Here is a 14216-nt window from a genome sequence, read left to right as displayed (position 1 = left end):
GCCAGAGGCTGTGGAGCAGCCCAGAATTGGAAAGTTGCAAACCACCATGTCCCAACCCTGGGCTGAGAATTCTCCATTGTGTTTCTTATCTCATCATATTTAAAGAACAGTGGATGTGGGGGAGAATGGGGTGTATTCTCTTCCACACTTGGTTGTCATTATAACACCTTGCTTCTCGCAGTCATTATAAGCTGACTGTGATACGGTGTACAAACCCCACACTGCGCCCAGGTATCCCCACCTCCCCAAACCTGCAGAGCATCCTCCAACTGCAGAACAGGCTTAAGAGGGAGCAACTCAGCTCAGAAGGGGAGGTGGGGAGGAAGACACATCTACCTTGGGGTTTCCTGGAGAAGGGTGCCGAAGAAGCCTCCCTGTGAGGAAGAGGACTGCATGCTGTGCCCAGTTGGGGCTGAAGGTTTAGCTGCCTTTTCTACTGATATCTTACGTTGTACCTGGAGCTGTTGGGAGAGATGGAGGGACCCAGGAAGGGTAACTCCGAAGAGACTGCAAGATGCCAGATCCTAATTAACTCTTATAGGGCCTGGGCTGGAGCCCGATGGAGTGGGAAGGCACAGGCTGACCTACCAACTTCTTCTCCTGCAGATGGAGCATAAGCCTCATAGTAAGGAGAAGGCAAGGACACTGAAAACACAAGATGATGCTAAGTCAACACACAGGTGAGGAACTAGACTGAAAAGCTGTCCTGGGCAGGGCGAGGCTGGATGCTGGGAGCACTGCCACCTGACCTTCAGGAACTCTATTACACTGACCAACACTCAGCAATCTATTGTGAGCATTGTCTACTTTGTACCTCCTAGGCTGAAAAACTTACCATAAAGCACACAAGTAAAAGACTCTTAAAAAAAAAAAAAAAAAAAAAGCATCTTAGCAAGCCATAAGAAAAATATTATACAGACCTTGCCATAAGGAGTATCCACATATTTTTCTGTTCTTCCTTCCAAGATGTCAGGATCGTCCAGGCCAGTTCCACCAATAATTCCAATCTCACAAACAAACAAAAATAAGTATTAGAGCTCTAGAGATTACACTGCATGTTAAATCTGACAGTGACACTAACCCTGGATTTCTAGCCAGCTACCCAGTTTATTTTCTGACTCATCTCTGCTTGAGATGGGCCCAGAACCAAGGATCCAAAAAGCACCAATCATTATAGCTACAGCTCAGGTTTCTCATGAAGACTTGTAGCATGTCACTTTAGGCCATATTTCATATAATTTTCCCCAAGTACAAAGGCTTGACTACCACTCCCCAGTTCAAACAGACACCAAATTTAGAAGTTATCAAACTGCACGAAGAGCGAGCCACTGATTAATCATTTATCCCCAATGTGAAAGTAAACATGGGTGTTAACTGGCAAACTTGATAACTGATGCCAAAGAGATCAGCACAACTTATGCTGTAATCAAGGCTGTAACACAAATAGTATTCATACGAGATTGTTGTACACCTGTTCTGCAATGGGAAGAACAAGGACAAAGACTGAGGGCATGGCTACACTTGCAGATGTAGAGCGCTTTGAGTTAAACTAGGCTTCACAGAGCGCAGTAGGGAAAGCGCTGCAATCTGTCCACAATGACAGCTACAAGCACACTGGCGTGGCCACATTAGCAGCTCTTGCAACAGCCACAGACAGCAGTGCATTGTGGTAGCTATCCCAGCATGCAAGTGGCTGCAATGTGCTTTTCAAATGGTGGTGGTGGAGTGTGACAGGGAATGTGCTGTGTCTATGTGGGGGGAGAGAGAGTGGGTTTGTGGGGGGGCTGGGAGCATGTCAGCATGGTGTCTTGTAAGGTCAGACAACAGCAGACACCCCCCCACCCCACACAGAAGTCCACGCTAATGGTTGCTTTGTCCCAGAGCAGATAAGCATGCCGGATGTCAGAAACGGAGCTTTCAAAGGGCATATCCGCATTCTTGCAGCGATTCCAAAACAATGACAAGAGTGGCCATTTGACTTAAGGAGACTATGGGACGTTTCCAGAGGCTGATCAGAGCGCAGTAATGCAAAACCTCATTCACACTGACGCCCGGGCGTTTCAGCCAAGGTGCAACAAGCGTTAATCTTCTCGCCAAGGTGGAGTACCAGAAGCGCTCTAGCCGTGGAGTCAGAGCGCTCTACATGCCTTGCCAGTGTGGACGGGTAGTGAGCTAGGGCACCCAGGGCTGCTTTAATGCACTCTAACTTGCAAGCATAGCCAAGCCCTCAGTAGCTCTGGTCACCAGGGACATAATGGTCCCCAGAAATGCAACTCCTGAATTGATATAATTAACCCTGATTGCCATTAAGGTATGGCTCTTAAGTTTCTTCCTCTCCCAATAGCAGTTGCTTCTAGATGCATGGGGAAGAGACAAAAAGGAAAGTGTGTTGGCAACTAGTTAGATTTGTCTGACACAAAGCTATTAGCTGAGAAGCTACTAACTTTCAGGCCATGTAGCCTCCTAGAAAAAACATTATTTGGCTGACTAGAGCCCCAGTTCAGCCAAGCACTCAGTTACCCAAACCTACACAGTGCCCCACACCATTTTATCTCAGGTTAAATTGCGTAAGACGTTCACATTGAGCGAACAGACTTTTACCCAGGATGGAGGCTGTCAACCAAAGAAGCCTTCCTTGCTTGCCTGCAATATGCGTAGAAAAGATAGGAAGTATGGCAAGAGACCACACTCGCTTAACCAGGAGATCTTCAATTATCTAAAAAAATCAAAAAAGAGTCCTACAAAACGTGGAAACTAGGTCAAAGTATAAAGGATGAATATACACAAACACCACAAGGATGTAGGGACAATATTAGAAAGGCCAAGGCACAAAATGAGACCAGACTAGCTAGAGACATAAAGAGTAACATGAAAACATTCTACAGATGCATTAGAAGCAAGAGGAAGACCAAGTTCAGGGTAGGCCCGTTATTCAATGAGGGGGAAAAAATAACAACAGAAAATGTGGAAATGGCAGGGTGTTTAATGACTTCTTTGTTTTGGGTTTCACCAGAAAGGTTGGTGGTGATTGGATGGCTAACGTAGTGAATGCCGGTGAAAACGAGGTAGGATCAGAAGAGGCTAAAATAGGGAAAGAACAAGTTAAAAATTACGTAGACAAGTTAGACATCTTCAAGTCACCAGGGTCTGATGAAATACATACTAGAATATTCAAGGAGCTGACTGAGGAGTTATCTGACCCTTTAACAATTATCTTCAAAAACTCATGGAAGATGGGAGAGATTCCAGAAGACTGAGAAATGTCATATATAGTGCCAAACTATAAAAAGGGGAATAAGGAGAACCCGGGGCATTTCAGACCAGTCAGCTTAACTTCAGTACCTGGAAAAATAATGGAGCAAATAATCAAGCAATCAATTTGCAAACAACTAGAAGATAACAACAAGATAAATAACAGTCAGCATGGATTTGTCAAGAACAAATCCTGTCAGACTAACCTAACAGCTTTCTTTTACCAGAGTAATAATACTTGTGGATAGGAGGGAAGTGGTAGATGTGGTATATCTTGACTTTAGTAAGGCTTTTGATACTGTCTTGCATGATCTCTTAAAGAAACTAGGAAAATGCAACCTAGATGGAGCTACTAAAGATGGGTACATAACTGGTTGGAAAACCATTCCCAGAGTGTCGTTATCAGTGGTTCACAGTCATGCTGGAAGGACATAATGAGTGGGGTCCTGCAGGGATCAGTTCTGGGTCCAGTTCTGTTCAATATCTTCATCAATGATTTAGATAATGGCATAGAGAGTACACTTATAAAGGTTGCAGATGATTCCAAGCTTGGAGGGATTGCAAGTGCTTTGGAGGATAGGGTTAAAATTCAAAATCATCCAGACAAACTAGAGAAATGGTCTGAAGTAAACAGGATGAAATTCAATAAGGACAAATGTCAAGTACTCCACTTAGGAAGGAACAATCAATTGCATACACAAAATGGGATATGACTGCCTAGGAAGGAGTACTGCGGACAGGAATCTTGGGGGGGGGAGGGAGAGGGAGATGAGAGTGGATTTCAAAGCTAAATGTGAGTCAACAGTGTAACACTGTTGCAAAAAAAGCAAACATAATTCTGGGATGTATTAGCAGGACCGTTGTAAGCAGAACATTAGAAGTAATTCTTCCACTCTACTCCACACTGTTAAGGCCTCATATGGAGGACTGTCTAGTTCTGGATGCCACATTTTAGGAAAGAGGTGTAGAAAACATGATTTGTGAGGAAAATTTTTAAAAATTGGGTTTATCTAGTCTGCAGAAGAGAAGACAGAAGGGGGAACTTAAAAGTTTTCAAATACAAAAAGGTTGTTAGAAGGAGAAAAAAAAATAAATTTTCTCCTAACCTCTGAGGACAGGACAAGAAATAATGGATTTACATTACAGTAAGGGAGGTTAGGGTTGGACATTAGGAAAAAATTCCTAACTATAAGGTAGTTAAGCACTGGAACAAATTGCCTAGGAGGCTGTGGAATTTCCATCATTGGAGGTTTTTAAGAACAGGTTAGACAAACACCTGTCAGGAACGGTCTAGATCAGTGGTTCTCAAAGCTGGTCCGCCGCTTGTTCAGGGAAAGCCCCTGGCGGGCCGAACCGGTTTGTTTACCTGCTGCGTCCACAGGTTCGGCTGACTGCAGCTCCCACTGGCCGTGGTTCGCCGCTCCAGGCCAATAGGGGTTGCGGGAAGGGCGGCCAGCACATCCCTTGGCCCGCACCACTTCCTGCATCCCTCATTGGTCTGGAGCGGTGAACCGTGGCCAGTAGGAGTCGCGATCAGCCGAACCTGTGGACGCAGCAGGTAAACAAACCGGTCCGGCCCGCCAGGGGCTTTCCCTGAACAAGCGGCAGACCGGCTTTGAGAACCACTGGTCTAGATAATACTTAGTCCTGCCATGAGTGCAGGGGATTGGACTAGTGACTTCTCGAGGTCCCTTCCAGTCCTATGGTTCGATGGTTCTATGTCCATTCAACTTCTTTTTGATGGAGACACAGGAGGTCCCAGCAATGTCTGAAACAGTAATTAGGGATTTATTCTAAAAAACAATATGAGAGCAAACTATGCCTCTGAAACTAATTTGTGCTACTTTAAAGGTGATCATCAGATATAGGAGTATTTCATCCACTCACACATAAAAAAGGAGGGAAGAGAGAGACCACTAAATCTAGAGCTGGTCAAAAAAAATGTATGAAGAAATGTTTTTCCACTGGAAAATCTCCATTGGTCAAAATGTTCCATGGACTGTTGATTTGGATAAAAATTTAATTTAGAAAAAAATTGAAACCAAGCATTTTGATAATGTTGGAACTTTCCATTTCAGACTTATACAAATGTTTTGGTATATTGTTTTGAAACAACTTTTTTATTTTGAAATTTATTTATAATTTTTTATTCTTGTAAAAATGGTATAACAAAATAATTATATTACAAATGACCAGTCAGAATACCAGAAATGAGCAAATCAAATACCAATGTCAAATTACCAATCACTATTTCATATATTTTATATTCATATAAATTTTAAATTCTTTAAACCCTAACAAAAAAAATTTAAACATATAAAATATTAAAATACGGTATATAAAAGCCATAAATGAAACAAACATGACCCAAAACAAAACATTTTCAGAAAATGCTTTGTGGGAAATTTTCATTCCAATTCAGAATGAAATTTTTTGAAATGCTGGAATTTCCCACAGAAAAGAAATTCTAGTTTTGATCAGCTTTTGATACATGAATTATGTATCCTTCTAGGTTTAAGGAGCTATAGTCCAACTAACCCACTGCACCTACAGAGACACCTTATTTTACAATTACTCAACCTTGCTTACCCAGAAGAATGCTGGAAAGGGACCAGAGAACACTTCCACTATGCACAGAACCCCCTCGGGACTTCATAGTTGTGCCCCTGGACCTACTTTTGGGTTCAGAGTATTCTTTTTAACCTTGTAACCTTCAAAGAGTGGTGCTTAATAATACCTGAAATGTAACAATGCGGTTTAGCATAACTCTGTATTTGTGTTATAAAAAGCTAATTACCATACGCGGAGTTTGCTTTCTAAACAAGGCCCGCCACAATCAGCCATTGCCTTACAAAGTAGTACCAGCTCCACCTGCTGCTACCAAGCTAAGTTACACACATACAAAGAAATACCATTTCTGTTCTTGGCTCTACCACCAGGCCTCTACACAGAGTGCCCGACAGGGGGACAGTATTCACAGCCAGCATGGTGGCATCTTCTGTTAGTGAAAGTATGAAGAATGTGAATTCGTATTCTGCTGGGGATACAGGTTTGGTTTTGTTCTTTAAAAAGCTTTGTGTTCTGGTGCAGCCCACACAGAGTTAACAAGTTCCAGCGTAGCGCTAGCAACGAAGAGGGAATCTCCATTTAGTTTTAGCAAATGCTGACTTCTTCAACAAAGCTACATCCATAGGAATAAGGATTTGGTGCATGTTCTCTTGGGTCAGTCAGAAAAGCAAAACGGTTAAGCTGTCAGTGCCCCACGTTCACAATGAATACCGAGGGCAGACTGATTTATTACTGCATATTTCAATCAAAGAAAGTTGTGCAGCCTTCACAATCAAATTAATAATACAACGAGAAAGAAACATACACTTCCAAGTTATATGTTCCTTGGGCTTCCAGGTGGAACCAGTCATCTTTGTGTCTTTTAGGGTCTGATCCAACTCCCACTTAAGACAATGGGAGGTTTTCTACTGACTTCAATGGGAATTAGATTAGGCTCTTCAGAGTAGTGGCTGTTTTTAACTGTGTGGTCTTTTACAATCCCAAGCACACTGTTGGCACGTAAAGAAATAAAAATTTTGCCCTCTGTTACACAAAGCAAAAATATTGCTTTTTTCAATTGGCAGTTACTGTTGCAGTGTTTGTCTGAATTTTAAGTGGAAGAACTCAAATCACGTTGAGCTTTTAAAAAACAAACAAAACCACATACCCCCTCTCTTGCCCCCCCCAATACCTTGTCAGTAATAAAAGTATGTTATCTAAACTCTCAGAATGGTTTCTAGCTGTACAACTAAGGAGGTGTATCTCTTAACAAAATAATAATAATAAAAAAGCACCACGTGGAAATCCCAGTGACAATCTAAAACAAAAATCTGTCTCTTGCTCTCAATTTCTACAACCCTACGTTTATAGAAACCCTACAGATGCCGTGTCATTATATTGCAATTAGCTCATCAGGCATCTCTTTTCAATAAGCAAAGACTGTGGTCTTTGTTACGTGCCAAATACTTTTCCATGTGAAAGCCTGGTTCATGTCATCTGCTGTGCGGTAGTATATAAACAGATTTTTTTCCTTTTGGTGCCACCTTGTGCTGTATGTGTGTTATTGCAGGCAAACAACTAAATTCTTAATACACTGTATAATCCAAATTGGCAGACTAGGGAAGAAAAATAAATCACATTAATATTTGCTTATAATTTTTGTAATAAGAATGGTTATTTTTGCTTTAGTGTTATTCACAGATCATGAGTATTTGGACAAATACTGCTTTGTTCATGAAAATACTCAAGAGTCCTGAAAGCTATGATTATTTGCCTCAAAAACTGTACCTGAAGTATTATGAGATATTTATTACTCCAGAGTCCAAAGTTTCAGTCATCCTCATATGGAGTAGAAACAACATCTACATGGCAATCAAAGGTGGGATTTGCAGGTCACGTAGACACACCCACACTAGCGTTAATCTAACTAGCATACTAAAAGTAGCAGAGATGACACTGGCATGGACTTCTGCATGGGTGCAGGAACAATTTGTATAGTGGGGGTGCTGAGAGACACTGAACCACACTGTAAATCCTGTATATAATGGAAACCACTTCAAGGCAGGGGGTGCTGCAGCACCCCACCACCACCACCTCTAGTTCCAGCACCTATGAACTTCTGCACAGATTAGCAACGTGAAAACGTACGCAGGTCCCTGCTGCATCTTCAGTGCTATTTTTAGCTGTACTAGCTATTACACCTGGGGGAATTCTGCGCCACTGTGAAATGCAGAATTTGCACAGAATTTGATGTTTCCCCTGCAGCATTGGGGCTGCAGAGCTGCTGGTGGCCATTAGGGTCATTGTAGCTCGCAGAGCACCAGCCTGGTGGGGATGGAGGCTCTGCAAGTTCTGAAGCCTTGCTTGATCCTCATCGGCCTAGGGATGGGAGAGGGTCTGGGAGTCCCAGCTCAGGCAAAGGGTGAGGAAGGGCACTGCGTCCCTCTGTGGGACAGTAAAGAAGCTGGGGGGAGTAAAGGTCTTGGGGGAGGGAGGTGCAGGTGTCTGAGCCAGGGGGTGCCCCGCAGCCGGGCTCTGGCGGGAGAGCAGAATGCAGTTGTCGGTGGCTGTGTTCTGGGGAGAGGGAAGTGCAGACATCTGGGCTCTGGGGGGAAGGAGGTGCAGGCATCTGGGCTCTAGGGGCGCCCTGCAGTTGGGCTCTGGGGGGAAGGAGGTGCAGGCATCTGGGCTCTGGGGGCGCCCTGCAGTTGGGCTCTGGGGGGAAGGAGGTGCAGGCATCTGGGCTCTGGGGGCGCCCTGCAGTTGGGCTCTGGGGGGAAGGAGGTGCAGGCATCTGGGCTCTGGGGGCGCCCTGCAGTTGGGCTCTGGGGGGAAGGAGGTGCAGGCATCTGGGCTCTAGGGGCGCCCTGCAGTTGGGCTCTGGGGGGAAGGAGGTGCAGGCATCTGGGCTCTAGGGGCGCCCTGCAGTTGGGCTCTGGGGGGAAGGAGGTGCAGGCATCTGGGCTCTGGGGGCGCCCTGCAGTTGGGCTCTGGGGGGAAAGAGGGTGCTGGAGCTGGGAGGTGCTCCACGGCTGGGGGGAGGGAGTTGAGGTGTCTGGGCTCTCAGGGAGCAGACACAGCCCCCTCCAGCATACCCCCAATTGGGTTTCTTTAACTCTCTACTCCTGGGGGAATCTTTTTTCATTGTTGTCTGTATTGTTGACATACTTTCTGACAGGTATTTTGAAATAAGTTACCAAAATAATTGAAACTGGAGTGATTATATTGTGTTATTGACAAATAATATATGCAGAATTTTAAAATATTGTGCGCAGAATTTTTAATTTTTTTGGCACAGAATTCGCCCAGAAAGTATGTCTACAAAAGCTGCTATTGCACCTGTGACTGCAGTATAGCCATATCCTTATGGGACCAATCACAAACTACGATCTAAACAGAGGCTGGAAATTGTTCAAATACTCTTCAGTGTTTGCTGAATTTTGTAACTCATACAAATCAGGATAGAAATTGTGAAAGGTTTTTATTATTCTTTGAAATTCTAAAAAAATGAATAAAAGGGGCTAATAATTAAGTTAGTTTTAGTTAGGAACCACATATCTGCCAACATAACTGCAGCCCAGAATTTAAGATTGAGGATAATTTCCACAGAGAGTGCTTTTCAAACTGAATTGTTCTATCCAGTAAAAATGATAAACTTTGTAATTAAAGACAACAATGCAAACTGGAGATATGGGGTTCTTCATCATATTATCAGCTGGCTGATGAAACAGGCCGATGTCTGTAGAACTTGGGCTACCTCCTTGATTTTCACTACTACTTTTTTGTCTAGCCAGGATATAGCTGTAACCCCTCTCATTAAGCAATATGGGATGGGCAGGGTGATTGTGACTCCCTGATTGAGAATCCACAATACAGCCAAACTGTTCTTTTTCCTAACTGACCTTACTTTTACTCCTTCCCTCCTCCCAAAACACAATCCATGTGACACTATTTTTTATTTTCTGCTTTAAAAATCACAGCAAAACTTAGTTCCACTAATAGAAAGTAGATTCTGTTTCTAAATTTCGAGTAACAAAAAGCACGGGTGCAATGGGATTTCAACACACTCCCTTTGTAATATAAAGCTGACAATTTAAACTCACGGGCAGGTGTCAGAGAGAGGGGCCCTTTGCTACGACGCTGTTTGAGGAGCTGGAGCTACCATCACAGCCCACAGACAGCTTTCATCTCTGGGAATGCCACCAATGCAGGGAAGGTCTTATGTCAAGTTGCAGGAATGAGGAGCAGGCTGTCATCATTATGGGGATGGAGGAGTGGATTACACTGGTGGGCATTGCTGGGGGATAGGTATGCCCCCCCCCCCCCCAACCTACCCTGTGGTGTTGGGGGAATATGAAAGTGGGTAGGGATTTTAGGGGTGGTTGCAGATGGAACAATGGAGATTGGCAAATAGGAGGACAACCTAGTGCAATATGGGAGGGAATGAATCATAGAGGCATGAGTCCAGCACCCTTATCTACCCTTTGGCAACAACTTGAAGCCACTGCAGAGAGCTGGGGAGGAAAGGACGAGTGCTTCACAGTGGGGAGGGGCAATGCAGAGTCAGAGTAAGTTTGCTGCAGAAAGAAGATGAGCTAACTAGGAGCTGGGGGAAATCACCGTCCCTCTTTCCTTGTGCCACAACTGTGCTAATCATGCTTGGGGACAGGTTTCAGCCTCTCGGACAGGTAGTTCTCTCTAAAGGAGCCAGCAAAGGCTCATTAGAGCAGCTTCCCCTCTGACAAGAGGAACTGACAGATAAAAGCCAGTTATTTTCCACTGAATGCATCCGATGAAGTGAGCTGTAGCTCAAGAAAGCTTATGCTCAAATAAATTTGTTAGTCTCTAAGGTACCACAAGTCCTCCTTTTCTTTTTGCGGATACAGACTAACAAGGCTGCTACTCTGAAACCAGTTATTTACCTGTAACCACTGTTCTTTGAGAGGTGGGTGCAGATATGCATTCCCCTCAGGTATGCATGCACCTGAGGGGAATACACAGCTGTGACCACTTGAAGAAGAGAACCCACATCAGCTCCAGCACTGGACTTCATGCTTCCCTTCCACAAGCCAGTCCAGCTGCTCTTCTTCCTCTTCCTGTTTCCCAGGCCCCTGGGGTGGTCAGAAGAGGCTGGAACTAGGCAACACAGCAGGTGGGCCTGGTGGCAGCATGGAACCACAGAGTTTACTGCTGCAGCAAGTCCTGCTTTCATAGACCTTCCTGTGGGTTGTCAGGGCACAGCAGCGCAGATAGTACCTCAATGGACAGATATCCCTGTGAGAGAGACTCGGCCCACCCCAATCACGGAAAAGGCAGACACCAACCGAGATACCCCAAATTAGCTTCCCTTTTCTCTCAAGACAGGGAAAATTGCTTGTCTACACATTGACCTCAAGAACTGTGGGAGCTTCTTCCAGTCTTCCTTGTTTCCCAGGTCCAAAAAGCATGTCCTACAGAGGCAGGCAAAGGGCTAAGCATAGCAGCTAAAACTACAGAGCCTCTGACATTGGTGTGCATCATAGGGCCTAGAGACCCCATTGTACAGGCTACAGTACAAACATAAAACAGAAAGTAGTCCCTGCTCCCAAAGAGTTTACAATCTTAACACCTAAATTAATGCTAAATCAGTATTAACAGAGTGAATCATCACATGAGCTGGAGGATAGTGGACCCTTGCAGCAGCGCTCCCATAGAGGGGGTCTGGGAAGCTAGTGTGTGATGGCACAGAGCCTCAGTGCAGATGGACCTGGCCTCTCCTAGCTCTTATTCCACAAGATACGTATGTAGGATCATCTACAGTTTTCAGAAAGTCAGGTCAGTGAAGATAGGACTACAACAGAATTCTGCAGGGTCCCCTAGCCTTAACTATGGCACTGAGTACTATAAATGGAGTGGGGGAGAAAGCAAATCCCCAAACCAGCAGCCAGTTAACAAATCAATACCTGGCAAACCTACAGTAAACAAGACACTGATCTAGCGAACAATCATGCTTTTACCCATCGCTTGACCAGAGCCCAGAAATAGCTTTTGGTAGAGCACAGGATGCCGAGTGCGACAACAGCCTCTAACTTTTCCTTTTAAAGGTTGGATTTTTAGACACCCAGCGTTGTCGCGTTGCCATGCTCAGCTGCTGCTGACTATTATTAGTTGGCCGAGGCAGCACCCTGTGAGCCTTTATGGTAAATGACCGCAGCTCCCTGCCTCCCCTCCAGACTCGACAAGGAAACCCGACAAAGAGACTTTTATTGGACAAGAACACATGTGGGAGGCCTCAACACGTCTGCACTATGGCCGTTGGGGGGGGTGCCCTGTAACACGAGCAGCAGGGCCCTGCCAGAAAGGGGGGGGGGGCGACGGGGCCGTGCCCCCCCCCCAGCAGGGAGGGCGCGGGGCCGAAGCGGGGGCAGGAGGGTGGGCAGCGAAGGGCGCTGCCGAGCATCACAGCAGAGCAGACGCCGCTCACCCCGAGCCCATGCGCCCCGGCGCGGGCAGGAACCTGCCACATGCACCCCGCAGCCAGAGGCGCCTCCCTCGGAGCCCACGTGCCCCAGCCTGACTCGCCTGCACCCCGCGGCGGCCGCCAGGGGCTCCCGCGTGGGGGGGGGGACCCACAGGCTGGACCGGGGGGCGGGAATCGCCCCGCCTGGGCCCGGGCGGGAGCCCGCAGCGCCTCTTACCTTGGCGGCCGGGGCGGCCGCGGCTGCAGCCATGTTTGCTAGAGGAAGGACGAGGGGGCGGTCCCGGCTCGGCCCGCCCAGGCTAGCGCCGGCCGGGGGGCTGCAGTCGGCGGAACGAGTCCCGCCCCCTGCTGCGAGGAGGCAGCCGCAGCCGCTGGGCAGCGCCGGCTCCCCGGGCGGCCCCGCACTGCGCCGCGGGGAGCCTCGCCCTCCGCCCCGCAGTCTGCGCTCGCAGGGAGCCAGCCGCCGTCCAGCGCCGGCTGCGGGGCCGTAGCCCGGGGGAGGATGGCTGCTAGTCGGTGCTACCCGCGCGCAGGGCTCCCCCCCGGGGGCCCGCCGGCTGCTGCCCCGCGGAGCGCTGTGAAAACCCGCCCCTGGGCATCTGCCTCTCCCAAGCGAGCCGACGCCGGCCGGCCTAGGGCAGGGGCAGGAGTACCAAGCCCTAGTGTACGCAAATGAACCAGGCCTCCCCCCAGTCAGATTAGTTTACCCATTACCGTTTAAGGGTGTTTTTTTAAAAAGTTGCCTTCCTGTGATGAGGGTTCGTGTTTTCAAGCTTTTCACAAGCATGAAGGCTACAAATTTTACTGTAAAAAAAGAAAAAAAAAAGGGGGGGGGGCAAAAAAGCTGAGATTCTCACATAACAACCCAATTTCTGTACCTGGCACTTTCACAAAAGCACTAAATATCACAAGACTGGTGCCTGAGAGAGTTAGCAAGACTACTGATATTTTCCAGGAGAGAAATAACGGCGTCCTGAACAAATGTGACAGTCATCGTGTTCTTATTCAAAGGGAAAAAGCATGAAACAGTTATCTGTTGTTATTCAGAACTGGACTGTTCCTCGCTTGGAAAATGGGTAAGGAAAGGGTGCCCTGTTCCATCTGGGGACACAGATTCTGAAGGATGTTTCACAGAATTACTATAAGCGCTGCAGTGTGCAGAACAAACCAAAAAGACACACAACATGTTCACAGATAAATATTTTGATCAAAATATTTGAGGATTATTGGCCCTGGTGAGTGATGTGAAACAAAATAGCAGTGTTGGGTACTGACCAAGCTTCCATGCCTGCAATGCTACATTTCGTAAACGTGCTAATCAGACTGTTTTAGATAGAATCCACAACAATGTCCTTTCAAACCCACACATAAGAATGGCCATACTGGGCCAGACCACAGATCCATCTAACCCAGGATCCTGTTTTCTGACAGGGACCAGTGCCAGTTGCCCAAGAGGGAATGAACAGAACAGGTAATCATCAAGTGATCCATCCCGTCACCCATCCCAGCTTCTGGCAAACAGAGACTAGGGACACCATCCCTGCCCATCCTGGCTAATAGCCGTTGATGGACCTATCCTCTATGAACTTACCTAGTTCTTTCTTGAACCCTGTTATAGTCTTGGCCTTCACAACATCCTCTGGCAAAGAGTTCACACACCGCACAGTCAACCTGTGGAACTCCTATATGGCTGTTCTTATATTCTTATGTGTGGGTTTGAAATTACATTGTTGCAGATTCTATCTAAAACAGTCTGATTTGCACAGAGCTCTCCTTTTTGCTTATGCACAGTAAGAGATTTTCTTCTTAACCTAGCAGACCACAGTCACTATTACCCAAGACAATCACATTTTAAAAGTTTGAGGAGTTGGAACCAAGATAACTAGCCTTGGGAGACACCTGGGAGATCAAAGAAGTTAGCTAGGTGAAACCTGAACTCAGCTGAATTGTCCACAAG

The 14216-nt window shown here is 46.3% G+C and overlaps 1 protein-coding gene across 1 annotated transcript in view; it reads right to left on the bottom strand.

The window, feature by feature from the left end:
• Positions 1-12621, bottom strand: part of MTAP (methylthioadenosine phosphorylase) — a 55763-nt gene extending 43142 nt beyond the window's left edge. Inside the window, exons 1-2 of the mRNA XM_084629105.1 lie at positions 12477-12621; positions 921-1007 (exon numbers count right to left, since the gene is read on the bottom strand). Of these exons, the coding sequence (XP_084485231.1) occupies positions 921-1007; positions 12477-12509 (120 nt within the window). The 5' untranslated portion in view covers positions 12510-12621. The remainder of the gene's footprint in view (positions 1-920; positions 1008-12476) is intronic.
• Between the last annotated feature and the right edge of the window lie 1595 nt (positions 12622-14216).

Source organism: Lepidochelys olivacea (genome assembly GCF_965140295.1).
Source record: "Lepidochelys olivacea isolate rLepOli2 genome assembly, chromosome: 5".
Classification (NCBI taxonomy): domain Eukaryota; kingdom Metazoa; phylum Chordata; order Testudines; family Cheloniidae; genus Lepidochelys; species Lepidochelys olivacea.
This window is presented reverse-complemented; position numbering and strand designations above follow the sequence as displayed.